Source organism: Neltuma alba, unplaced genomic scaffold (genome assembly GCF_004799145.2).
Source record: "Neltuma alba isolate B1F8T4 unplaced genomic scaffold, ASM479914v2 tig00004367_pilon, whole genome shotgun sequence".
Classification (NCBI taxonomy): Eukaryota; Viridiplantae; Streptophyta; class Magnoliopsida; order Fabales; family Fabaceae; genus Neltuma; species Neltuma alba.
In genome coordinates this window covers 1-26,879 of record NW_021633676.1, presented here as the reverse complement: position 1 = coordinate 26,879, position 26,879 = coordinate 1, and the positions used below count along the sequence as shown (strand labels likewise).

Here is a 26,879-nt window from a genome sequence, read left to right as displayed (position 1 = left end):
TAGGTCAAGGAATTGGAAGTATTTAAAGATTGATGGATTAAATTAGCATACGATAATTAAACGTGTGAAGGCGCTTAAGCTGCGGCATCAATTCTTTAATATGTTTGTTAATACTATCTCCGTTTCTGATTATAAGAGCTAGTTTACTAATTTAAAAAAATTAAAAAAATAAGTTAAATTAGTTATTTATAATAAATAGGTATTGTTTTTCTTAAAATCCTTGCTAATCAAGTGTGTTGGCTAAAACTACTATTATTAGAAGGACTACTTGAAAAAAATATATATATAACTATGAGAGACAAAGTGAATTAGGGTCTTATAATTAAGATCAAACTAAAAGTTAAACAAAATCTTATATTAAAAACTGGATGTAGTAATTATTGACTCTTTACTTCATGTTTTTATCTCTATTTTTTTATTTTGGGGTTAAAGTCACTTCTACTTTTTCATTGCATCTCACAGGTACTTTAGTTAATAGCACCTGTTTGCCTTATGCCTATAATGAAGCGAAACGATGCTTCTGAGTTCTGACGCAGAATAAACTGGGAAGAAACAGAAGGTGCTCGTTCTAGGGTTACTCCCATATGTTTTTTTAATGGCTAATAATTTAGCGATTAGCGACCTGAATTTACATGTTCCTTCTGGCCTGGTTTTGTTCCTTCAGTGCTGAAATATCAGTTAAAAAACCACCATTCGAAAATGTACTGGAAATTTTGCTCAAAAAAAAAAGAGAAGAAAATGTACTGGAAATGATACAATACTCATTTACTCCTGGGCCACTAAATATGATAGAAAACAGATTCAAGAATGTGAAATTTTCTAATTTAAGGTGCTGATGATGATGACTAGTATAGGCAGAAGGCTGATGATACTTGTATATATCTTGAATAATTCTTCATATGACTTTGGGAAATCTCTTAAAATCTAAAACTTGGAAACAACGCAGACAGAGTTATCCCATCTAGTTACAGGAAGAAAAAAAATTAGAAACTCACGCATACAGTAGAAGAGGTATATGGTAGCTGTTGAAAAGAAAACTTGAGTTTACTGTCAACCTTATTTTTTTACAGTTCGGTGCAGGACAGAGAGCATTCAATGTCAAGCAGGAATTTGCCCAACTTGACATACAGTGGGAGCCAGAATTAAATGAGCTCTTTCATTTTGATTCTTTTTAAAGGAAAAAAAATATTTGAAGAAGCTCTGGCATATTAACTATTCACGTTTCATGTTTAATAATGTTACCCCTTTTCATTTAATGACTTCTACCCGTACAAAAAAAACAAGGAGTAAATTTTGATGTGGCTGACTAAGGTGGTAACTAGTAAAAAGGCATCATCTAAAAATATTTATTCGATTATCCACAACATTATTTTATTATTAATGGAATGGTTTTTTTTTTTTAATGATTAGCTTATAGAAGAAGGAAAATTACTGAGGCAATAAGTAATTGTGGTGAATGAAATGGTATTATATATGCATATCTTCTTTTCAAAACCGTACAATAAAATATTCTCACAACACTCTTACAACTATACTGAAAGGAAATTTATCAATTTCCGTTTAACACTTAAATCCTCTGCAATTGTGTTCACTTGAATTGAAAGGCAGTTACATTTTCAGGTGATGAGCTAGAGACAATTACTTCTTTAATGAGAGCATGTTTTTGAACAAGTTCTTTAGTTAGTACACTTTGATAAAATAAGTTTACATTATGTTTTGCTTGTTGGGTCGACTAGCTCTGATGTTAGATGCATGGCTTCAAAAAAAGGTATGGCCTGTCTTGTTTTGGTTGGCTCAATAACGTCATTGTACTAATTTATGAGTGTGTTCCATGTATGTCCTCTTTTTAGTGCTTTAAGGTTTTCCCCATGTTTATTGCTAGCTAATTGAAGGACGTCAATATGTAACAATCTGCCTGGTTCGTTTCCATCCAAGTAAGTAAATCAGATAAGATGAAAATGATGAAACTAAGACCTCCACATTTATGGATTCTAACATTTAAAGGCTTTGGTAGCCCGGCAGAGAAGCTGCTGAAGGTTCAAGTTGCAACTTGAAACCAACCAAAGCCTTTAAATGTTAGAATCCATAAATGTGGAGGTCTTGTTTACCAGGGCTACTTATGGCTCTTGCACTGCCAACTCAGGAGGACCTAAATAATAACTTGAATCTGCATGAACAAGAGGCGGTGTTATTTATGTGATTCAGCCTTTGTATAGGTGAGATGTAAACGAAAGGCCAACGTTAAAAAAGTTTCAGATTCTTTTTATTTTCTCATCATTGACTCATCTTACCTTTCTAACGCTTATTTCCTACACATTCTCCCATTGCTCGAGTTAAACACATTGTCCCATCTATTTATATCAAATCAAAGGCTTGGTGTTCCAGCATAGGATTTTTTTTATTTATTTATTGTAACCTGCCGTCTCATCTTACTACAAGCAAACATTCTTCTTTAGCTCATACTGCTTCCCATTCAATATTTAGTTGTTCCTGAGACCTTTTGAAGCACCAGTCCCTTCATTAAAATTTGATTCGTTTGATTCTCTATGAAGTGGTTTCTGATGGTTATTGATTTGAAAAAACCAGTCGTTCTTGGGGTCACATTGCAATTTTTGACAAGTTTCCTGCTTTTTAGGATTTGCTTTTCGAATAATGTTCCTGCATCTTTTGTGTTTGGGGACTCTTTGCTCGATCCGGGTAACAACAACTACATTGCTTCACTCTCCAGGGCAAACTACGTCCCCAATGGAATTGATTTTGGATGGCCCTCAGGACGTTTCACAAATGGAAGAACCATAGTGGACATCTTAGGCAAGATTTGCTTACTTTTACATTTCTGCATTTTCCTTTTTCTTTAAATAAATATTTAGCCCATTTCAAGTCTTTGGCTGAAATAAGCCAACTAATTACTGTTTCTCTTTTCTCTTCCAATCATGTGTGCCATCAGGCCATCAATTGGGTCTTGATTTCACCCCTCCTTACTTGGCTCCAAGTACAAGAGGATCAGTGATTCTTAAGGGAGTAAATTATGCTTCCGGTGGAGGTGGGATTTTGAATCACACTGGAAAAATTTTTGTAAGTGTAATTTCTTCCTCAAAAATGGAAGGAATAACTTCAAGTTCGGAATTTTAGTGAAATATTTCCCCTGGTATAGCTGTTCTGATTGAATTTAGAACCATACTATAAGAATCTTCTTTTGTCATTGATAGGGCGGTCGAATCAACATGGATGCTCAATTAGATAACTTTGCAAACACTAGGCAAGACATTATATCCATGATTGGCGTTTCTGCAGCTCAAAATCTTTTCAGAAATTCTATCTTTTCAGTAGCCATGGGCTCAAATGATTTCATCAACAACTATTTAACACCTGTGTTATCAATTCCCGAAAGGAAGCTGGTGTCTCCAGAAATGTTTGTCTCCTCCATGACATCAAACTTCAGACGACAGCTCACTGTAATGTTGCTCAAAACCTTGGAAACTCTGCCATTTCCCATTAATATTGTCCACTGATAGAAATATGATTGGAATATTCAGTTTCCACCTCAAGGCTTCCCTTGTGACTGATACTAGTGTCCCACAGGACATGGCTCACGAGTTTCGTTTCATATATGTTGTTTTCTTCCTTGGATATAATTTTTCTGATACAAATGGATGTTAATTTGCAGCGGCTATTCAATCTGGGAGCCAGAAAAGTTGTTGTGGCAAATGTTGGGCCTATTGGGTGCATTCCATTTGAAAGGGATGCAAACCCAGATGCTGGAGATAATTGTGTCGCTTTCCCCAATCAGATGGCTCAGTTATTTAACACCCAATTGAAGAGCCTCGTTGCAGAACTCAACATGAACTTGAAAGGGTCATTATTTGTTTATGCAGATGTTTACCACATTTTAGAAGACATTCTGCAGAACTACAGAGCATATGGTGCGTTTGTTTGGTACTCTTCTCATTTCTCAAGCTATTTATTACTTGAACCTTTTGAATTAGGCCCTTTCTTTAACTTGTCTTCATCATTGAACAGGTTTTGAGAATCCAGATTCGTCATGCTGTCACATTGCCGGAAGATTTGGAGGCTTAATCCCTTGCTTTCCTAAATCAAAAGTGTGCGATGATCGTTCCAAGTATGTGTTCTGGGACGCTTTCCATCCTTCTGATGCTGCCAACACCGTCATAGCAAAACGTCTGTTAGATGGTGATGCTAATGACATGTCGCCCATGAATGTCCGGAAACTCATTGAAGTTTGATTTATTTTGGCCTTTATTGAATTGATTGATTGAATATTTTGAGCAAGATGGCATATTATATTTGGTATCAAAGCTAATAGGAAAAACAGATATCTGGGGCATATTGTTGTCTTCAATTCAATTTCTTCGCATATTGGATATGATGCTAAAGAACATTTTTCGGTATTAAAATACCTTGATATTTGGCACTGTCGTATTTCAAATGACAATTGAAAGTTGTTGAAAATGACGTAATTAACTCACTATAAGAGTTAATAGAATCTTAAAACTTAATGGAATTAGTTTTTGGGTGGAGAAGGATCATCTGAAATGAAAGCACTCTACTGGTCATGGTATTTTTTTTACAACTCATGACCTTATAGGCTATGAATCAACTCTTTATCAATTGAATTAACTGATGTTGGCTACAAGTTATAGTGTTTTGTATAGTATACACTTAGTATGATGAATATATTGATCCAAGGTCAAAAAAAAAAAAAAAGGAGAGAGAATTTATTGACCCCAGGCATAGTAAAACTATTTTTTCAACAGCCAGGATATTTAACATTATACCTACCGAAAACCTTATAATAAATTCATCAATACTGTACTCTGGCCCCCCCCACCCAAAAAAAAAAAGTAGTATATATCAGCAACATATACCTACCCCAAACCTCCGAATAAATTTAATGTGGCTAAGCACCATACTATTACTATCCTTTGTGCCACCGTTGGCTTCCTGCATGTGTCTGTGTTGATCTTTAATTTTCCAGCAATAAAGAATGGGGGCCGGGTAGGTGAATGGTGATAATGGTTAATACTACCACCATCCTTAAAATACCCTTATTAGTAATGTTTATTAACTAAAATTACTATTTGATTAAATTTTTGGTGTGTGCAACTACTACAATAACTATATTAAAAAATAAATAAATATTATAGACAAAGTGAATTGAAGCCTTACATTTAAAATAAAATTAAATATCAAACTAATTTTTATATATAAGAACGGGGCATATTATATATAGTTTCTAACATCTCTCCAGGCTCCTACGGTTGGATCATTTTGAGAAAGAAAAATGTTGAGTGGTTGCTTCATTGCAAAGGATGGTGTGCGTGCAACATGTTAAATATAACTCAGCCAACCTTTGCTTAATATTACTCATCATTTAAATGCTTTTAAAGTTTCAATATTCAACTTCAGTATTTTCGGTACACATTTTTAATGTTTTTGGTATTAAAATGAAAATATTAATACTGAAAACATAAAATATAAGATTAAAAATATATAAATGAATAATTTTTAATTAAAAGTTATTTTTTTTTTGGGAAAAAATAACATTGGAAATGTCACAGATGCATTTAGGTTCTCAAGTGTGACTTGTCCTAAATAATATGGCCCTACAAATTAATTGGTAGATCAGCGGTCTCATCAGATTGGGTTCCAGTGGGCCAGCGGTCTCATCATGTTCGAATTTAATTTAAGGGATAATTAATCCACAGCTCCTTATAGTTTCAATTAATTTTGAATCAAGTCCTTATAGTTTTTTTTCTTTTTATCAGGTCCTTATACTTTCACCTGTTTTTAATTAGGTCCTTGTATTATTTTTCTTTTTATCAAGTCCTTATAAGTTCACCTTATTTTTAATTAAGTCCCTGAATTTTTTATTTTTTATTTTATAAATTCTAATAGTACTATTATATAAACATAAAATAGTATATATTATTTAATATTAGTTTATAAACAATAATATTCTAGAGATATTGAATTATTATAATGATTTTAATTTTTTCAGCAAAAAAATTAATACACTAAAGAATTTTCTTGAATTAATTAATTCTATTACTTTTTTATTACATAATTATTAATTTAATTTAATTATTAATATTTTATATTTCAGTATTAATCTATTTAATTAAGTTTATATTTAATTAATAAATAAAAATTAAAACTACATGGACTTGATTAAAAATTTAGTGAAATTATAAGGACTTAATTAAAAGAAAAATAAATAGAAGGACCTAATTAAAAAAAGGTAAAAGTATAAGGACCTGATAAAAAGAAAAAAAACTATAGGGACCTGATTCAAAATTTGTTAAAACTATAAGGACTTGCAGATTAATTAACCCTTAATTTAATGGTCTAGTTGCCAAGTACATTTATTTTTACAGCTTAGAATATCTCAAATTACTTTCAGCTGAAAACTAATCTTTATTAAATTAAAAATATTAAGATTAAATTTTTTTTAATAAATACGCTTTTGAGAATTCAAACCTACGTTTTTTTCTTTACAGGATGAGACTACTTACCATCTCAATTAAAAACTTATTGATTATTTGCCAATGAGACTTAAGTAGGCGATTGGGGGCGGTATTTTTTTTTTCCAAGTTAACAATTTATGAAAAAATATATTTAAACCTTTTGGAGTTGGAATTGGCAGCCTAATGTGAAGCAAAAAATGTAAGGAGGTGACACCCAAGGACTTTCTAAGAGCATATCGACCAAAACTCTCCAGCAACCAATTCAATCATGCCACCGTTAGGGTCAAAAAGGTTTATATACATTACTTCTAAAGTTAAATGAATTGAACTAATGAAAATATAAATTCAAAGTTTATCAACTTAATTATAATGAATGGTCTTAATTAAATTAATACATTCAAATTTTGCATATAAAAAATATTACTAAAGATATTTTTTTACGTTTCTTAATAAAGTTTTATATGTTTTTAAATAAAGTTTTATCAATTTTGATCGATTTTATATGTTGTTAAACAATTTTCAATTGGGCAATTTTGGACGGGAATAAAATCCAGATCACCAATTGAATCGAAAATAATAATTAAATTAAACAACCTCGCCTAATCAATTTATTTTGAATAAATGAGTTAAAACAATATAATTTAATTAACCGAGATACTAGAAATAATTAATGAAAATTAACTAATTTAGCTTAATGTGAATTATATGAGTTTTTCTCACCTTAACAAGTGATTGAAAATAGGCTTCTAAAATCTGAAAAAGGTGCAAAATGACCAAATTGTGTTAATGGCTTAATGCCTCCTTTCAGACTCCAATTCTATAGTTTGGTTTGGTCGGGTCCATTTTGATGTTACAATTTTCCCCTTGCAAACTATTGCATTTGGTTAATTTAATTCTAAATATAATATTTCTATTTATTTTGTTTTTTATATTTATTTACTTATTTTTCAAATAGTTTTTATAGTAATTACATATAGTAAAGGGTTTTTATTCTAATACATATGATTAATAAGAATATTTTAGAAAAAACAATACTAATTTATTACAAATAACTAACTTAACTAATTTTTTTTAATATTTAAAAATTAGTTATCTAATTTTTATATTAAGGACGATATAGTATTTGTTAAAGAAGTTTAATTAACTACATAATGTAGTAAGCAAAATTATGATCATATATGTATAACTAACATAAAATAAACATTTCAACATATATATTCACATAATCACAACAAATATTTACCTTCATTTTTCAAAATTGTGCTAATCGATCTATGCTTTATGGCATAAAAATAATCAATTAGCATGCCCCTGATAAACTGTTCAACCATCCCTTTCTCAATGTAAACAACCATTAAATTAATGAGAAATTCATCTTTCCTTTTATTACAAATCATCGTCTTTATTATTTTCGTAGCTGAAAAAGCGTGATTAATGGTTCTTGTTGCTGCTAGCTAAAAGAGTCAATACAAGCAATTATCGGAAAAGAGTCAAATCAAGCAATAGTAATTTGTCAATCAAAATTTATTACCCGACAATACCTTAAATATAATTGTTTTCAACAGAAAGATGTTTAAGCGTAGCAAAAAATAAAATTGTTAATCAAAAGATGAAAATTTTACCTTTTTTTGTACTTCTACAAATTTTTAACAAAAATCACCCATAATAGTCGCGTTTTGAAAATTTAGATCTTTGGACACATAAAGCTGATGATGATATTATATTTCAATCAATTTTTTCAGTCAGAAAAATCAATTGAGTAAAATTTTTCAACAAAATTGGAAATTTGTATATAAAATGAGACCAAGTGTAACACATTCATATAATTTAAACTGTACCCAACACATCAGGTAAAAAAAAAAAAAAAAAACTGTACCCAACACAAAGCTTGGTTGTTTTTTAATTAATAGATAACATATTTTTACGGCCAAAAATAGTTTTTTTCTTTTCCGAATATTATTTTATGTTGCTAATAACAAAAATTTTAAAAGCAGGGTCCTTGGTCCCCCGTCTCCCCCAATGGTTGAAAGTAGGGTTATCCTACGTCTTTTCAATCTTCCATATATAGACTCACACACCGTTCCCTTGATTAGCTTCTTGAAAGCTAAGTCGTCAGAGAAAAACCAAAAACACAGGCCTCCTTCTTGAAACGTTGAGTATATATATATATTGAGCCTCTATGATATATATATGACGCTGTCGTTTCTGATGATGCTCAATAATGGTCTTAAAAAGCCACTCAATTTTTGGGTTACATTGCAATTTTTGACAGCTTCTCTCTTGTTTATCAGGGTTTGCTTCTCAAATAATGTTACTGCATTTTTTGTGTTTGGAGACTGGTAATAACAACTACATTGTTTCACTCGCCAAGGCTAACTTCGTACCCAGTGGAATTGACTTTGGAGAGCCATCAGGACGATTCACTAATGGAAGAACCGTAGCAGATATCACAGGCAAGATTTATATATATTTAGTTCCTTCTAAACCAATATTTTGCTCTTAACCACGAGACAGTTGCACTCAGCTGTTCCTTAATCATCTAGTTAGGGGTTTGATTCTTGGCTGTCTGTATAGAAGGGGTCTCATGACCAGCACCAAAATCCCTTCGAGAAGTCTACGGTGCGAAGAGATTATTAGTTACTGTTATTAGCAGTAGACACTCTAGGCTTAACCAGAAAAATATATACTACCTCCGGTCTTTAATACAAGACCTCGTTTGATTTTTATTTTGGTCCTAAATATAGACCTTAATCCATTTTTTCTCTAATATTTACTCCTCTAGTCCTATTTATAAGGCTGAGAGAGAAGACATATTTGGGTCCTATTTATAGGGCACTGAGAGAAATTTTTTGTATGGATGTACAATTTTACCCCTAATTTATTATTGTGTTGACTTTGTTTACATGAGGTATAATGTATATTAAATAGGGATAAAGTTGAAAAGATATTAAATTTTAAATGAGAGTTAATGAAGTTTAAGATTTTTCTTGATCTATGTGAAACGTGTTGAAAGTGTCTTATAAATAGGACAAGAGGAATATGCATTTTTTCCAAGATAGTCATTCTAATAATGATAGTTCTAGTCAATACATCTGATTAGCAAAGATATTTTGGAAAAGACAACACCTATTTATTACAAATAACTAACTCAATTTCTTTCATTAATCTTCTTAAATTAGTCAACTAGCTCTTATAATTAGAACCAAAGGTAGTATATATGTTGCCCTCTTTAATTAATTGGAACTAGCAAATTCATAAACCATTTCTCTTTTCTCTTAACGTTCAGCCAATTAATGTTTTTTTTCCTTTTAATTTCTTCTCATTATTACCGAAGCATTAATGTTCTTGTACGTACCTTGAATATATAAAGTCTTAATTAACGTGTGTGTGTTGGTAATTTGGAACATATAGGCTTTGAGAATTCGGATTCCACATGTTGTCGCCTGGTGGGACGATTCGGAGGCTTGGCTCCTTGCCTTCCTAAATCTGAAGTTTATGAGGATCGTCCCAAGTTTGTGCTCTGGGATGCATACCATCCTTCAGAGGCAGCCAATATGATTATAGCAAAACGTCTCTTTGATGGTGATGCCAACGATAATTCGCCTATCAATATTCGGAAGCTTTCTGAAGTTTGATTTGATTGATACTAGTTCTGGTCCTATTTATAAGACCTCACTTGTAGACTATAAACGAGATTTTACAAATAGAACCGGAGCTAATATATATTTGGACTTCTGTTGAGTTGAAATATTTTGAGTAATAATTAAGATGTCATATTTTATATTTAGAATAATCGATCAAAGCTTATAGATGCACAAAGATAGTATTGTTCTTTTCTTTTTGGTGAAAAGATAATATTGTTCTTTAATTTGCAGTTATGTGGTATAGTGTTACGTTTTTGTCTTGTGTTTGTTGATGTTTTGGATATTATGCTAGTAATATATACTCCCTCCCCACCCTAAGTTGAATATAGGCATATTAAATGTCTTTTGCATCCCCACACACATCATTATCAAGGCAATAAATTAATCTCTCTAAACACCGCTCCATCATCATCATTGTCCTCATAATAATGTAACTTGGATTGTGTTTTTCTGACATGTATTTTCATTAACATTATATTGTTACCGTGCATATATATGACAGCTGAATGGTGCTAGCACGCTATAAGAGTTGATAGAGTTAAAACTTCGAAAAACAAGATGAGTTTTGTTATTGGAGATCGATAATCCTATTAGCACACTATAAGAGTTGAAAGCTGCTAGCATTGATTTCATAATTGAAAATAGGTTTATAAATAGATGTACTACCTACTCTATTTAATATAAAAGCTAGTTGATTAATTTGAATAGATTAAAAAAAAATAGTTAAGTTAGTTATTCGTAATAAATATGTGTTATATTTCCTAAAATATTTTTACTAATAAAATACATTAGTCAGAACTACCTACCATTATTATAAGAATTACCTTGAAAAAAAGAGAGATAAATATTAGAGACAAAGTGAATTAGAGTCCTATTTAAGACCAAAATAAAAATCAAATGAGCTCTTATATTAAAATAAAAATAATATTATTTTATTAGAGACAATTATGTTGAAAATACTATTGTTTGTTACAGGGAACAAGTCTATTTTACTTTTTTTGACCAAAACAAGTCTATTTTTTTTTGGATTACTCCATCCGGTATCCCAGGGAAATAGGCGTCTTTCAGCCGTGACAACGTCCCCAGACTAATCCGGATTCGGGGGCTTGCAAGGATCCATACGGACGGCGCCCCCTGGCCCCTTGGAGTGCTGCGTTCCCACGTCTTGAATCCGAGATCCGTGGTTAAGCTAGATCGACCCCAGCCAGTCGACTTAATCCCGCGGGGTTAGAACAAGTCTATTTTACTAGATCTAAAAGTGGTTGATAATAAAATGAAGTTTTCAATACTTGAAAACAGTGCGGAATGGCTTTTTTTGACTAAGAATGTCCAAAGTATCACAAACGAGCTGGGTAAAGTGGGTCACACATAATTCATCGCTATGAGCTGTCACTGCACGCATTTATTAGCGGGAAGGACTGGGAATGTAGGGGCTGGGAGGATGGAGGAGGTGGGGGTCCACTATGCCTCTGTCTCAGAAAACATGATGCAATCGATTTAAGAAAAAGTATTTTCCAAAAAAAAAGGGCATATATTCAGCCTAACAAATGAAAAGTAATAAAGAAAATTTGAATGAATTTTCAGTATTTTAGTGAATTTTTCTCACAACATAGCGCTTTTTCAAATTATTGAGATCCCAAACTGAATGTAAGCAACTTTCCCGGTAAGAATTTTGAATCTTTTTTTACATATTTATTTCATTGGTGCAAAATGACTTAAAATAAGTCAAACCAAACATCATGTTTAGCAGCACAGGCCTCTTGTGGTGGAGGTGTCATTATAAATCAAATTGGACAAATTTCGCAAGTGTTTATATTAGGACCAAATTAAATAACTTGAAGCTCTGAACTTAAGTACTACCTCCGGTCCTTAATATAAGACCTTATTTGACTTTTAGTTTGGTCCTAATTATAAGACCCCAATCCATTTTGTCTCTCATATTTATACATTTTTTTCAAGATAATCCTTCTAATGATGATAGTTCTAGCCAATGCATTTAATTAGCAAGGATATTTTAGGAATGACAATACTTATTTATTACAAATAACTAACTTAACTTACTTTCTTAATCTCCTCAAATTAGTCAACTAGGTCTTATAATTAAGACCGGAGGTAGTATAATACTACTCCAGTCATAAATATAAAACCCCTTTCATAGTATAATTTACACTATAAAAGAGGTCTTATATTTAAGACAAGAGGAATATATATTTAGTTATCCTATCAAACTGGACCATACACATAGTGTAAGAATGTGACGTTGTTGTGGGATGGGTTAGTGGCCCCTCACACAATTCATGACCATGAACAATTACGTTTCTGCAGCTAATGTTCCAACAAACTAAGACGCTATCCTGTTAATTTTATCTTATATAGATTTTACATCATATATAAAAGAAAATAGAAATGAAATATGGTAATTACAGGCCTACATTGAACCTTGATCAATTAATAAATGTGGTTTCGGATTTTTTTTAATTACTTTTTTCACACACACACACACACACCTGTGGAAGGGATGGCAACATGATTCCAAATAAGGGTTTCGTAATATATATACTCAGGCATCCTTGTGGACTTAAAGGGTTAGCCAAAGGTTTCACTTTCTTTATTAATGTTGTTTTCTTTCTAATTTTACATTATTCACATTGATAACTATATATATTTAAAAAAAAAAAGAAGAAAGAAAGAAAATCGGAATCGATTATTTCGCACATGTCAACTTCCATGCATGCATGTGTGGTATTTTAGTGAAATTTTTCTACAGCATAGCATTTTAATTAGTTCGTTTTAACACAGTACAATATATATGGATCAAAAAGTGTAAGTAATGATAAATCATTATATATACTACATTTAATCTTTAATATAAAAGCTCGTTTGACTTTTATTTTGATTTTAAATATAAGACCCTAATACACTTTTTCTCTCATATTTATCCTCTTTTTTTTTAAGGTAATCTTTGCAATAATGATAATTCTAACCAATACACTTAATTAGTAAAAATATTTTATAAAGATATTTTACGAAAAGCAATATTTATTTATTACAAATAAATAACTTAACTAGTTTTTTTAATCTACTCAAACTCTCATATTAAGGACCGGAGGTAGTATATGATATTTGAAGCGTGCATGCGATGACATATACTGCCTCCGGTCTTATTTATAATTAGGATCAGAGGTGGTGTATATATGTATATATGGATCAAAAAGTGTAACTAATGATAAATCGTTATATGATATTTGAAGTGTGCATGCGATGATATATAGGTTGTGTCATTTTATGCGGTTAAGGCAAGTGTAGGTGAGATATTAACGAAAGGCCACCGTTAACATTCACCTATTACTCCCCCAATTACTTCTCTAACGTAACACATCTTCGCATCGCCTTATATATATATATATATATATATATATATATAGCCAGCCCCCTCCCCCTTCACAGCAGAACAAGAAACACAGGCCACTTCTGATTTCCATTGAGGTTCTATGACGACGTCGTTTCTGATGCTCAGTGCAGATTTGAGGAAGCCCCTCATTTTTGGGGTTACAGCTGTTTATGTCTTGTTTGGGGTTTGCTTATCAAATAAGGTTCCTGCATTTTTTGTGTTTGGAGACTCGCTGGTCGATCCAGGTAACAACAACTACATTGTTTCAATCGCCAAGGCAAACTACGTCCCCAATGGAATTGACTTTGGAGGCCCATCAGGACGTTTCACCAATGGAAGAACCATTGCAGATGTCATAGGCAAGATATATATATATATATATATATATATGCATATATATAGTTTCTTTCATTCTGTTTCTTTTAAACTACCAATAACTGTTTGTCTTTTTCTCTCGCAAGGGCAAGAACTGGGACTTAATTTCACTCCTCCTTACATGGCTCCCACTACAGCAGCATCTTCGATTCTTCAGGGAGTCAATTATGCTTCCGCTGGAAGTGGCATTTTAAATCTAACTGGACTAATGTGGGTAAGTTCATGTGTTAATTACTATCTATATTCTGGTATACACAGCTGTTTTAAGTGAATTTAACACCACACATATAGTGTAAGAATGTCTATTTGTGATTCATATATAGGTTGGTCGAATCAACATGGATGCTCAGATAGCCAACTTCGAAAAGACTCGGCAAGACATTATTTCCATGATCGGTGTTTCTGCAACACAAGATCTATTGAAAAAAGCCATCTTTATGACATGTTTGGGATCAAATGATTTCCTCAGCAACTATATAGCACCCATAATAACCAGTACTGCTGAGAGGGAGCTGATATCTCCGGAAGCGTTTGTGGCCTCCATGACATCAACCTTCAGACAACAGCTCACTGTATTAATCATTTTTGCTCAGAAACCTTAAAAAGTGTCATATGTCATCATCATGTCGTAATGTTTCTTAACAATTGTTGGTTTGATATGAATTCGCAGCGACTGTACAATCTGGGAGCCAGAAAATTTATGGTGGCAAACGTGGGGCCTATTGGGTGCATACCAAGTCAGAGAGATTTAAACCCAAGTGCTGGAGAAGAGTGCGTGAGTTTCCCAGATAAGCTGGCTCAGTCATTTAACGTTGAACTGAAGAAGCTCGTTGTGGAACTGAATAAGAAGTTGAAAGGATCAATATATGTTCATGCAGATGCTTACCACATCGCACAAGACATTCTGCAGAACTACAAGGCATATGGTACGTACGTACGTATGTCTGTGTCTGATTCGAGTATTTGAGCTGTGATCTTAATCCATCTGGGAATTAATGAACAGGCTTTGAGAATTTCAAGTCGTCATGCTGTCACATGGCTGGAAGATTTGGGGGGCTGGTACCTTGCTTTCCAGAATCAACAGTTTGCGAGGATCGTTCCAAGTATGTGTTTTGGGACCCTTTCCATCCTTCTGAGGCAGCTAATTTGGTTATAGCAAAACGTCTCTTTGATGGTGACGCTAACGACGTGTGGCCCATGAATGTTCGCAAACTCTCTCAAGTTTAGAGTAATAAGATGGCTTCTAGTATCAAATCTTTATCGCTTCATCACAATGATAATTGTGCTTGATTTGTGGTTATTTGGTGACATTTTGGATATAATATATCATATGTCAAAAAGTTATATGAAAGTGCTCTTCCGTTTTAAAATATAAACTTAAACTATGTTTATTAAGAAACTAATTAAAATCAATTTAAAACAGTAAATATGTAAGGTATATATTTGTTTTTTTGTAATATATTCTTATTAGTGAAGAGAATAAGTAAAAGATGTAATAAATGAATTAAAGAGGAAAGAGAATATATAGGGGTCAAATTAGAAACACCTCATTAAATGTTTGAATAAAAGTGAATGTTATCTTATATAAAAAAAATAATTCCTTAAAAAAAAATTTAGCTTATATTTTAAACCGGAGGAATATATTTTAAATATCGTGAAAAGCACACTAGCGAAGTAGGAAAACAAAATAGCCAAATTAGTACTCAGCTACGCTCTGCTCTTGCTCGCCAGAACAGAGGACCTGAAACAACGCGCGCACATCATCAGCAGAATATAATTACTTTCATTCGGATTTACAAAATACATATTTAATCAAATGAAATTTAGAAACCAAGTTATACTATTTGTAATTTATGACTAACATGATTTGTTACTGCAAAAATAAAGATAAAAACGTTTAGTTTCACAATAATAATCCATCTGTTTTAATTAATGAGATATTTTTTGGGTTGGTTTAATTTTTTTAAATGAAAATAAAGGTTGGTTTTAATCCTTAATATAAGAGCTACCTAATTAATTTATATATATTAAAAAAATTAAAAAAATAATTTAATTATAAAAAATATATTTTGATGTTCCTAAAATACAATTATATGACATTAAATCATATAAAAATTTATAAAATATGTAAATTAGTTAAAAAAATAACAACTATGAGAAATAATTTAGATTGAGATAGAGATTAAAGGGTAAAATGTTTTGAAGAAAACAACATTTCATTAACGCCCTTATTCCAAAAATATCTCTATTATTATTTTTAATAAAAACAATACTTAAATTAAATAAAAAGATATAATATAATAAAACCCCGTTTTAGGAAACAGAAGCCTTAAAATTAAGAGAGAGAAAAATTATCTCAAGCACATAAATATAAGTTGGAAAAAGTACTATTAATCAAAACGAGAAGATCTGCTGCTATAGAATTTGATTATGAGTTAGGCGTGAATGAAGGGCAAATTAATTAGGAGCTAGCTATGGCCTATGAATGAAGGTCATTTTTTTAAATTTTATATTTTTTTAAAAAATAAAATTTTTAACTTCATTTAATGAGATTTATTGGTATGGGCAAGCTACTGAAAAAAATGTCTTATAAATTAGTAAAATGAAAGAATTAATTATTCTTTGACTTAAAATTAAATTATTTAAATTTATTAAACAATTAATTTAAACTACGTGATTGGCCAAAAAAAACAATTTAAACTAGATGTATTTTTACGCTACGAAAATTGAAGGGATAAAGATCAGCCTTATGCCAACTTTGTCTCCTCTTTTTTTTTTTTTTTTAATGAAAAGACAAAATGATTAATATTAAACAATAATAAGAGTCTACAAAGTATAGTTAATAACCGGGAATAAGTAGTGAGAAAATGAGAAAAAAGCCTATAATCATTACAAATAAAAGCATCCACTTTAGGAAGCAAAAGCAGGAGCTGTTTGATTTCATTGAGCATATAAAAACGTGTAAGATCAACACTTTGCTTCTTGAAACAAATCAATTGGAGTTCAGAGGCATCTGTAAACATAGCTTTGCCCGTATTCAACACCCAGAACAAGATGTTCCTTAAACACAAACTGTTGAAGCTTTATGGGTCTACAAAGCTTTATGGATTGGAATACCTTGGTGTAGCATGATGCCTTGCAATGAAGTTTTCTTAACTTCATTTTGAGTTTCCTTTTGAGTAATAATACAGCCCACCCTTTACTCCCATGAGAGACATCATTGGTAATTGTTAAGGTCATTTGGTTCCTCTTTCTAGTTAGCTGATGAGATGTAAAAGCCATATCAAAGTATAAAAGCCAGCTGTGAATTTCTTTTATCACTTTCGTTGGATGACCAATTTTTCCTTAATGCAGTGCTAGATTACGTTTCCACCATATCACATTCATCAAAACCATCCTTTCAAAGGAAAGTCGAGTTTATCCTGTAAGAGCTACAACATGAATGATTTCAACCAAAGCAAAAATGAGTCAAAACTTTCCACCTCTAGTCTAATTGAGAGACATCCATACCAAATAGCTCAAACATATGGGTAGAGAATGAACAAATGTTCCAAAGTTTTTTGGCGGTTACAACCAAAAACACAAAGCATATTAGAAGGAATATGATTTAGGTTCAACACGTCCCCAGAGGGAATTGATTTATTAACAAGATTCCAAATGAAAAGCAGTGATTTCATTGGAAGAGAAAGGAACTAGAGAAATTTCCCGAACCCATCACCACTACCACTCAACTGGAGCACATTGTGATGCATTTCTTGAATCCATCATCTGTTTTATAAGAGCCAGAGCTATTAATAGTCGATCAAAAAGAGTCATACATAGACTGAAATAAAATAGGAGTTGAGGAAATCTTGCACAAGGTATTTTCAAAGTATAGAGTCTTAAGTAGAGGAAGGTTCCATTGGTGAGGATTCCTGTTAAAAGGAGTATGCAGTATGAGATCCTTGACCTTAAGCAAGTTGAATACTAAAGTAGATCCTGATTACGTTGGCCACTGAAGATGGTGATTAAGGGGAATTTACGAGTCAAAAGAGATGTTCCACTGAAGGTTATCCACTACAAGACTCGAACCTTTCCATATCCATGAAGCATTGTAAGGTTTCTAGCTCCTTTTGATAGAGATCCACATATTTAGCCTTCAACGTTAAAGCAAGCAAGTTAGGTGGTTCCACAGAGAGGATGCTATACCTGTTTAGCCAGTGGTGACTAGTTGACACATTTTGCAGGCCTTATTCCCAAGCCACCATAATCCACAAGCTGGAAGAGGAAATTCTTGTTTTTAAATTGGAAGTGATTTTTGTCCACAGTTGTTCCCCGAAAAAAAAATTAGGGTAGAGACTATCTAGTTTATCACAAACATGCTGTGGCAATTTGATGCAAGCGAGAACATGCAGATTAGCTGCTGAAAGTACTGTTTTGACAAGGGTGAGTCTAGAAGCTTGAGAAAGTAATCTAATTTGTCATGATGCCGTCCTTCTTTGGATTGCCTCAATAACCTAATCATAAATGAGTTTTTTGCTTCGTCTTGGATCAATTCAGGTGCCCAAGTATTTGCCCAACCTAGAAGTAAAATGAATGCCCAGAGTCTATAAAAAGGCACGCTTACTTTGATGATTAACGTTGGGTCTAAACACCAAATAGATTTAGAATAATTGATTACTTGGTATGACCAACAGCAATATGTATCAAGAGCAAATTTAATAGCTACAATGCTCTAATAAGATCCCTCAGAAAAGAATAAGGAGTCATCTGCATAAAAAAGATGAGAAATTACTAAAGCTTTTTGGCAGATTTTGATACCTCTCCACTGATCAGCCTTTTGTAATTGTGTGACCAAGCAAGATAAGATATTGGTAGAGAGAATGTATAAATAAGGAGAGAGAATATCCCTTTGACGAACTCCCCTTTGAGGGTAAGTGGCCTTAGTGAGTTGACCATTGATTAAGATCTGATAATGGATAGTTGAAATACATTGATAGACTAAATTAGGCTACTTCTTAGGAAACCCCATTTGTTGTATTGTGGCTATGACGAAATTCTAAGATAGTCTATCAAAAGCCTTGGAAAAGTCAACTTTGAGAGCACCCAATTTTTTCCTCCCCCTGCTGGAATTGTGCATTTGATTCATCATGTCTGCAACCAACATAATATTGTCAGATATGAGCCTCCATTTTAAGGAAGCACTTTGAAAGGGAGTAATACAGCTTTGTAGAATTTCTGTCAGCTGGTTGCAAAGAACCTTTGCACAAATCTAGTAGGACACATTACAAAGACTGATAGGTTTGAAATCCTTGAGAGTTTGAGGGCTATTAGATTTAGGGATTAGAACAATATTAGTCTTATTCATTGACTTCAACAGATGTTCTGTATTCTAGAAGGAGATCACCATATCATAAATATCACATTTGATCAACTCCCAATGTTTTTGAAAAAATCAGCATGAAAACCTTTTAGGCTTAGTGCACTATCACTTGGCAAATCAAAGACTGCATTTTGAACTTCCTTGAAAGTAATTTGTTTCATTAATAAATTAGTTTTTTGCACACTGAGAGAAGGGGCATCAATTTGTAACAAATTAGAGTGAATTTGCTTAACTGAAAGGACATCTATCTTACAATAAATCTCACGAAAGTGGTGAGAAGTCATGTTGGCAATTTTCTGTAGATCCTCAGTCTGAGAACCATCACTTTTCTTTAAAGTGTGAGTGAGATTTTTAGCTCTACACTGACTAGCAGTAGCACAAAAATATTTAAAATGTTCCTTTCACCCTCTATGTGCCATTTTAGTTTAGCCCTTTGTGCCCAAAAACTAGATTCACATTCATATAAAAATTCTAACTTGTGTTTGGCAAAAGAGAAATCTTCTAGAAGGCATTTATCACTAACACTAGCATCGAGTTTAAAAGACGAAGATTGCAATTCCTTGTCTGCTTGACTAATGCGGGTTGATAAGTTCCCAATATGGAGTTTGTTCCAAGAAAAAAGTGTTGAGAGGGTTCTCTACAACTTACAAGTTAAGGAGAAGCTAGGCGGTCCTCGAACCTCATGAGTCCAGCTCTCCTAAATGATCCGTTCACATTCTAAAAAGTGATACCAAAAGGATTCAAATCGCTTAAATTTAGCTCACCTTATTGATTGATCTATCCTAAGCAATATCGGGTTATGATCAAAGGCGGCAATAGTCAAATTCTGCATCAACGATCCTGGCAAATGAGATAGCCATTCAAAGTTGCAAAAAGGCATATCAAGTCGTTCCATTATATTTTGATCCCCTTGTTTATTATTAGTCCAAGTGAGTAGTGGTCCCTGTTGAACAATATTAATAAGCCTTGAGCAATCAATGCACGACATAAAATATTTAGTAATCACTGGCAGAAGGGGCCCCATTCGACTTGTCTTCTGAAGAAAATATCTGATTGATGTCACCTATGAGTAACCAGGGAGAATCTATTGAAGCAGAGGTTGCCTGAATCTAGTCCCAAAGTATAAAGTGAACATTAGATTGAGACGGGCCATACACAAAAGAGATACAAGAAAGGTGAATTATCATTGCTTTTCAATATACAATTTCAACTTGTAACCCCACTTTCTTGGCCAAAAGGGTTCCTCCTCCCCGATTTATACCATTAAACCTAGAGAAATTAACAAAGCCCAAATCAAATAAAGGTTTACAAGCAGTTGAAACATCAATCTTGGTCTCCGAAAGGTAGACAAAATCAGGGCAGCCAAACAAAATCAAGCGCTTGCATTGTTGAACTGCCGTGGTTTTCTTGAAGCCACGGCAGTTCCAACTTAAGATCCTCATGGCTCCTTAGGAAGCTTTGAGGCAGCTTCCCGAGCCTTCAACAAAACAGGAGATAGCTGAAAAGCTTTAATACACTTATTGAAAGAATCTGATGTAAGCATAGCCTCTAATTATCTCTTTTTACCAATCTCATTTTGTAAATATGATCAAGTAAGACCTTTGTTAGTTGGGGAATTGGGTAAAAAACTTGCTTCTTTATTAGATCAGACAGACACTTGCCTGCAAGCACGAGCGGATTGTGGGTAAAACATTCAACTTTCATTGCGATGGACCTGAATGACCTTTGAACATTTCTATGAGATTGATCATCTAAATCATCTTCAATTTCATCCTCCTTCCATGATGACCTTCGCACATTTTGCTGAGATTGATCATCTAAATCATTGTCACCTTCATCCTCTTTTTGTTTTCTCTTACAAGAACTTCTACACTGCTTTGGCACTGGAAACCCAGGCCCACCAGAATCTTGGGACATTTATTTTGTGACAGCGCACTATTTGAACATTTCCCCAAGTCTCATTTTCATTATTTATCCCAGATTTTCTATCTTTAGAAGATGAACGCTGTGTTTGGCTCAACGGAGGGAAGGGGAGGGGAGGGATTTTAACCAAGGGAAGAGGAGGGAAGGAAAGGGGAGGGTAGTTATAAAGGGGAGGGGAGGGGAGGGGAGGGGGGAGGGATTTTAATGATCTCCTGTTTCGATTCATTGGAGGGGAGGGAGGGGGGAGGGGAGGGAAGGGATTTTAATGATCTCCTGTTTCGATTGATTGGAGGGGAGGGGAGGGAACAATTTTAATAATACCTTATTTTGTTCTAATAAAAAACTGACTATTTTAACCTCATAAATTTAAATGAATTTTCTCACTTTTTTATTTTGTTAAGATATAACTATAAATATATAATACAATTCACCAATTTTGATTTACAAGACACAGTCACACACTTATAGAATATCAAGATAAAAAGTCACAAGTAATAGATTTCAATCAAAGAAAAGACCCTGAAGGTGAAAGAAAATACCAACAGCCTCTTGGAATTAGAAGAAGAGAAAAAAAAAGTTTACAAATGCTCACTAATTTTGGAGACAATTATCTTAATAACCTCTTGTTAGATGCTTAAAAGAACTCTCTTATATAGAAATGTTTACTACTGATTAGAGGTTAACAAATTGAAAGGGTATATAATGAATTAAAATATTATCTCTCACCTCCCTTCCAAAAAACCCCACTTTTAAATGGGGGGCTAGAAGGGAAAAAAAGGGAAGAAAAACCCCTCTCCTCTTTAAAAAACATCTTAACCAAACGAGAGGAGGGGAGGGGAGCCCCTCCCCTACTAAAAAATTACACTAGCCAAACAAGGGGAGGGAACAGCTTCCCTTCCCTCCCCTCCGAAAATCCTGTACCAAACATAGCGGAAATGTTTTCTGCCAACTTTGTTAATTTATTGGTTTAACTTAATCCACTTCGCTCCCCTCAAGACGCCGTCACCATGAGACGACGCCGTCGCATTTGGATCGTATTACCTTCAAAGCTCGAACCGCGCGAGGAGCTGTCAACCGAATCGCCAAAACAAAATAAAAAATGGAATCATCGCCGCCGGAGAAGAAGCTGATCCTCGTCCAGCGCGAGCCAAACGGCATCGCTTTGATCACTATCAATCGTCCTCGTTCTCTGAACTCGTTGACCAGGTCGATGATGGCTGACCTGGCTCAAGCATTCAAGAGGCTGGACAGGGATGATTCGGTGCGAGTAATCATATTGACTGGCTCCGGTCGAGCCTTCTGTTCGGGTGTGGACCTGACCGCGGCGGAAGATGTCTTCAAGGGTGATGTGAAAGACATCGAGTCCGACACGGTTGCGCAAATGGAGCGGTGCCGCAAGCCGATCATCGGAGCCATTAGAGGGTTTGCCGTGACGGCTGGATTCGAGATTGCGCTGGCTTGTGACATGCTGATTGCTTCCAAAGGGGCTAAGTTCATAGACACCCATGCGAGGTTCATTTATAATCTATTTTATTTTCATTTAATAAATTAGAAACTGATTTCTGATAAGGTGATTTGGAATCATATATTTTTATGCTGAATTTTTTTATTGAAGTCATAGAGAAACTTTCTTGCGCCCGATCTTCTAGTCTACTAAATTGATGTAGATGTGGACTGATGGGCTTTCAAATTGCAGGTTTGGGATTTTTCCTTCATGGGGTCTCTCTCAGAAGCTTTCACGAATTATAGGACCGAATAAAGCTCGTGAAGTATCTCTTACAGCATCTCCTTTGACAGCAGAAGTAGCTGAAAGACTGGGTTTTGTGAACCATGTTGTTGAAGAAGGTGAAGTATTGAAGAAAGCTCAAGAAATTGCGGGCGCCATTTCAAAAAATAATCAAGACATGGTGTTGAGGTACAAGTCAGTCATAAATGATGGCCTCAAGCAGGACCTTGGTCATGCTCTTTCTCTGGAAAAGGTTAGATATCTATCATCATGTCTATGTAAATAAAAATAAGATGGATCAAAGTTTGAAACTAGATCATTTCAAGTTGATTTGGTTCTCTGAAGAAGGCCCCTATCAAAGTAGACAGTGTTCTTTGTTGCGGTATATGTTCTATTGATGCTGAGAGTGCTAGAAGATTAATTCTGTATTACTGTTGTGAAGCTCAAATGCAAGTGTATTTTCTTTATGCTATCGTCATGTTATAGCAGTTACGCTTAAATCACAACGCAGTATTGCTCAGATTGTTCAATTTAGAACCTCTTGAAATTGAACACACACTGATTTAATGAACTGTGGGCTACAAGATAAAATGGTGAAATTTTGTATAGAAGGAGTTGATATGGAAATTAGAAGCAGAACCCACTGAATTCCCCGTACCGAAATACCCTTACCCTTCGCTAATGTCATGTGAGGCTTGCAAAAAAGAAAGAATGAATGAAAGAAAGAACAGTACGGGAGATATTTTCATCCATTACTTTCGTATTTACTGGCACCTCTCCTTGCTCTGTTCCTCCTTTTCCATGAGTCCTTTTCTGTTTCTTGTTTTCTTCTGTAGAGTGCCACAATAATACAGCTAGACATCCACGAAGACCAGGAGCTTATTACTTGAGTGTTAATCTCACCGCATTCACCTATTTAACGAACTGAAAGATACAATTGATGATGTGAGATTAGATTCTGAACATATATTTTAATTCTTAATGCACCTTATTTATTGAAATGAACTTTCTTTGAACCCCAAAAGATATGGTTTTCAGATTCATCCTAATTCTTGAAATGCACTTGCTTTGAACTCTGGTTCCAGTGAACATGACATCTATGCTTAATTTCAATTGAGCTTCCTACTATCCTGCTATGCAAGAATGTTTGTTTGATATCTAGTTTGTTTCACCACCGGTTATTGTTTGGAGTTTTTTTCTCTTCGGAAATGTTCTATTTTTAGTTACTTGTGTCATATTTTTTAGTTTTTTCAGAAGTCCCTAGGATTTTATTTTTTGCTGGGCATGTTGAAGCACTGAAAGCTTTGTTCATTGTAGATACATGCGCACTGTCTGATCATTTGTTTGTTTATGAATGGTATTGGGTCATGTTGTTGAATACTAAGAAATTAAAATTGCAAGAGATTCCCTGATTGGATGGATGAAAGGACAGATCGTGCAGATGCACTACGCTATCTGATTGTAGCCAATTTCTTATTAATTTTGCTCTAGTTACTTGGAAATCCTCTTGGATCGCTGCCCTTAGTTGCATCGCTTCCTCAGTTCCTTGTTTAAACTGAAATGAACCGTTAGTTGTTTTCCAATTTGTAATTTTAAGTATGGACAGATTCGTTATAGGAATTTGCAATGCCAATTTAATGATATATCAATACAATGGAATGTTATGTCACTGACCACGGCTTTCTTATGGACAATGGCAAGTTTTTCCCTCATGTTCCTGTTGTTTGTTTCTTTTAATTCGCTTACTGTTTTGCATCGTTGATTGTTGATAGACAATTCTAGTGGCTTAAATATTAGGAATCGCCGAGTATTTTGTATTGTAAGCTGAAAATTCTAGGCACTGCACTATCTCTTTGCGTCCATTCATTTCTTTGTCTTGTATACTGTTGAACACATCGCATTCTCGATCTTCCGGTAGTCCTCCTTAATTATTTACGTGCATTTTGTCAATATTTTCCGTGTAGGGATTTTCGGCTTTAAACTGCACATCGCCTAACCGTCCGGTGCAAGTTTCATGAAATTCTTCATGTTTTTGTGGATTTCAGGAGAAGGCTCATGAGTATTACAACGGAATGACGAAGGAGCAATTCAGAATGATGCAGGAATTCATAGCGGGTCGAGGTTCAGGGAAACAGTCTAAATTGTAACTACGTTGTACTCCTCGCCCATGCTGTTAGAATGATGTTGGTTGCCCCAGGAGGTGGTTTTTACGGTCACAAATGGAAGATACAAAATCAGCAGTCATAGTTTATCATGATAAATTTCATTTCTCGCAACAGTCGTTTGGTTCTCCAGAAGGAGGTCCTTTCTTTGGTGACTAGTCATTTCGTAAATCTTTTGTACTTAATTTTTAATTCAGTGGGTGTATATTGATGAGTACTGTCGTGAAATGTGGTTGCCAGATGATGTACTCTCCTTGCTGTAATGTAAGTCAGAATAAATTGAAATGCTTGTTCACTGTTAGAACAAGTTCTCAGAAATTCAAGGCCAATTGTAATGAATATTTCTTCCTCTTTTCAAAATAGATTTTCTTAAATTCTTTTTAAAGTTGATATTGTTATTATTGAAGAGAGATGAATGATGAAGCATATAGAAAGTAGTGGACATCAAACATGGAAGTATAAAATCCTAATTTTAAATTTTATTCTATTCACGGAGGTTACTTTTCATCTGTAGCCTCTATGCTCTTAAACTATGGCTGCTCATTGAAGTTTGAAACTTACCGCATTCATCCCTCCTGCTATTGGACTACTTATCTTTCTTAAATATAGTATCGCCTTCTTACTCTCATACTAACGAATTCTGAAGGTTTCTAATATCGGACCTCGCTTTCACCAATACCGCAAAGTAAACCACCATTTTCAAATTCAAATTGCTTTGCTCTTACCTAGTTTGTATTCTGCTCTTCCTTTCCATTTCTGTTCTAGTAGTAAGCCAACTGAACTTTATTTAATTTAAATCTGGAAATGGACCTAGTTCATTTAATATGTTTGAATTTGAGCTTGTCTTAACATTTAATGTTTTTCTCCTAATTTTTTTCCTTATTTATTATCCCTCCATTGTCATGATATTTCTTATTACATTTCTCTACATATTTTCCTTTATCTTTTTTTTTTTAGAAATAAAATTTTTATTGATTTTAACTAAGTTTAACTAATTGTTAGTATCTGTGAATTAGTTATTTAAAACTTATAATAAGAACCGAAAAGAGTACAAAACTTTGTCAAGTTTTAAACTCAAACCCTATCTAAAACTATCAAATACAAAACAAGCAAACTAATTATTTTTACTTTAAAAAAGAAAGAAAGAAAGCCACCACATCACCTCTGAGGAGGGCAACCTAAGAAAATAAGTTGTGCGTTGCATCTGATCAGGACCTCCATTAATGGAAGCCTAAAGAAAACATGAAAGGTAGCAGCATGATAGCGTGTGAAACTTTTGTTAGTCGCTATCTATAAATAAATAAAGAAGCGTCAGAATTTAAAGACCGGATTTATCACATTGGGACTCTTTGAATTTTCAATGGTCATGTCCTAATCAAAATGTGCCCCGATTTGATTAGGAAACTTTGCATTGGTAATGACACTAACACCTTATGTACCATTAACGTCCAGTCCTCTTCCTCGTCCATATAGTATCTATGTTCGCATCAAGCCACAAATTAAGGTTGTGGGGTGGTGGGACACGAGCAGAGCAGGTGCCTCGTTACCCTAACCTTCACCTGGCTGCGTAAAGATTGGTCATCATCACATGATCATGCTCTAGAAATCTCCTCTTCGTTACTAAATACTCTCTTTGATTTTCAACATGAGAAATAGATAATTAATTACAAAAATTAAAAAAATTAGTTAAATTAATTATTTATTAAAAATATGTGTTTTTTCCTAAAATATTATTTTTAATCATTTCTTATGGGTTCATCTCTTGATGAAATCATTTTAATCATGTGCAATTAATATAAATAATTTGAAAA

The 26,879-nt window shown here is 33.7% G+C and overlaps 4 protein-coding genes across 4 annotated transcripts; all 4 read left to right on the top strand.

Annotated features, from left to right (window-relative positions):
- Nucleotides 1-2,444: 2,444 nt before the first annotated feature.
- Nucleotides 2,445-4,420, top strand: LOC114744431 (GDSL esterase/lipase At4g16230-like). Its single transcript, XM_028932600.1, has 5 exons — nucleotides 2,445-2,811; nucleotides 2,948-3,075; nucleotides 3,210-3,455; nucleotides 3,668-3,923; nucleotides 4,021-4,420. The coding sequence occupies exons 1-5, from the start codon at nucleotides 2,547-2,549 to the stop codon at nucleotides 4,242-4,244; spliced, it is 1,119 nt and encodes a 372-aa protein (XP_028788433.1). The 5' UTR covers nucleotides 2,445-2,546; the 3' UTR covers nucleotides 4,245-4,420.
- Nucleotides 4,421-8,793: 4,373 nt separating this feature from the next.
- On the top strand, nucleotides 8,794-10,120 carry LOC114744433 (GDSL esterase/lipase At4g16230-like). The gene is made up of 2 exons (XM_028932602.1): nucleotides 8,794-8,938; nucleotides 9,897-10,120. The coding sequence occupies exons 1-2, from the start codon at nucleotides 8,794-8,796 to the stop codon at nucleotides 10,118-10,120; spliced, it is 369 nt and encodes a 122-aa protein (XP_028788435.1).
- Nucleotides 10,121-13,620: 3,500 nt separating this feature from the next.
- Nucleotides 13,621-15,122, top strand: LOC114744432 (GDSL esterase/lipase At4g16230-like). The gene is made up of 5 exons (XM_028932601.1): nucleotides 13,621-13,879; nucleotides 13,982-14,109; nucleotides 14,219-14,467; nucleotides 14,566-14,821; nucleotides 14,899-15,122. Exons 1-5 carry the CDS (start codon nucleotides 13,621-13,623, stop codon nucleotides 15,120-15,122), a joined length of 1,116 nt encoding a protein of 371 aa, XP_028788434.1.
- A 7,040-nt stretch (nucleotides 15,123-22,162) lies between these two features.
- Nucleotides 22,163-25,453, top strand: LOC114744427 (probable enoyl-CoA hydratase 1, peroxisomal). Its single transcript, XM_028932593.1, has 3 exons — nucleotides 22,163-22,692; nucleotides 22,877-23,159; nucleotides 24,952-25,453. Exons 1-3 carry the CDS (start codon nucleotides 22,280-22,282, stop codon nucleotides 25,051-25,053), a joined length of 798 nt encoding a protein of 265 aa, XP_028788426.1. The 5' UTR covers nucleotides 22,163-22,279; the 3' UTR covers nucleotides 25,054-25,453.
- Nucleotides 25,454-26,879: the final 1,426 nt, after the last annotated feature.

Excerpts from the sequence above, each read along its gene's own strand:
- LOC114744432 (XM_028932601.1), top strand. The coding sequence starts at position 13,621 with ATGACGACGTCGTTTCTGATGCTCAGTGCAGATTTGAGGAAGCCCCTC. Across the intron at positions 13,880-13,981 it reads AACCATTGCAGATGTCATAG|GGCAAGAACTGGGACTTAAT; the intron begins GCAAGATATATA and ends TTCTCTCGCAAG. Across the intron at positions 14,822-14,898 it reads GCAGAACTACAAGGCATATG|GCTTTGAGAATTTCAAGTCG; the intron begins GTACGTACGTAC and ends ATTAATGAACAG.
- LOC114744433 (XM_028932602.1), top strand. The coding sequence starts at position 8,794 with ATGTTACTGCATTTTTTGTGTTTGGAGACTGGTAATAACAACTACATT. Across the intron at positions 8,939-9,896 it reads AACCGTAGCAGATATCACAG|GCTTTGAGAATTCGGATTCC; the intron begins GCAAGATTTATA and ends TGGAACATATAG.
- LOC114744427 (XM_028932593.1), top strand. The coding sequence starts at position 22,280 with ATGGAATCATCGCCGCCGGAGAAGAAGCTGATCCTCGTCCAGCGCGAG. Across the intron at positions 22,693-22,876 it reads TTCATAGACACCCATGCGAG|GTTTGGGATTTTTCCTTCAT; the intron begins GTTCATTTATAA and ends TTCAAATTGCAG. Across the intron at positions 23,160-24,951 it reads ATGCTCTTTCTCTGGAAAAG|GAGAAGGCTCATGAGTATTA; the intron begins GTTAGATATCTA and ends TGTGGATTTCAG.
- LOC114744431 (XM_028932600.1), top strand. The coding sequence starts at position 2,547 with ATGAAGTGGTTTCTGATGGTTATTGATTTGAAAAAACCAGTCGTTCTT. Across the intron at positions 3,456-3,667 it reads ACTTCAGACGACAGCTCACT|CGGCTATTCAATCTGGGAGC; the intron begins GTAATGTTGCTC and ends GTTAATTTGCAG. Across the intron at positions 3,924-4,020 it reads GCAGAACTACAGAGCATATG|GTTTTGAGAATCCAGATTCG; the intron begins GTGCGTTTGTTT and ends ATCATTGAACAG.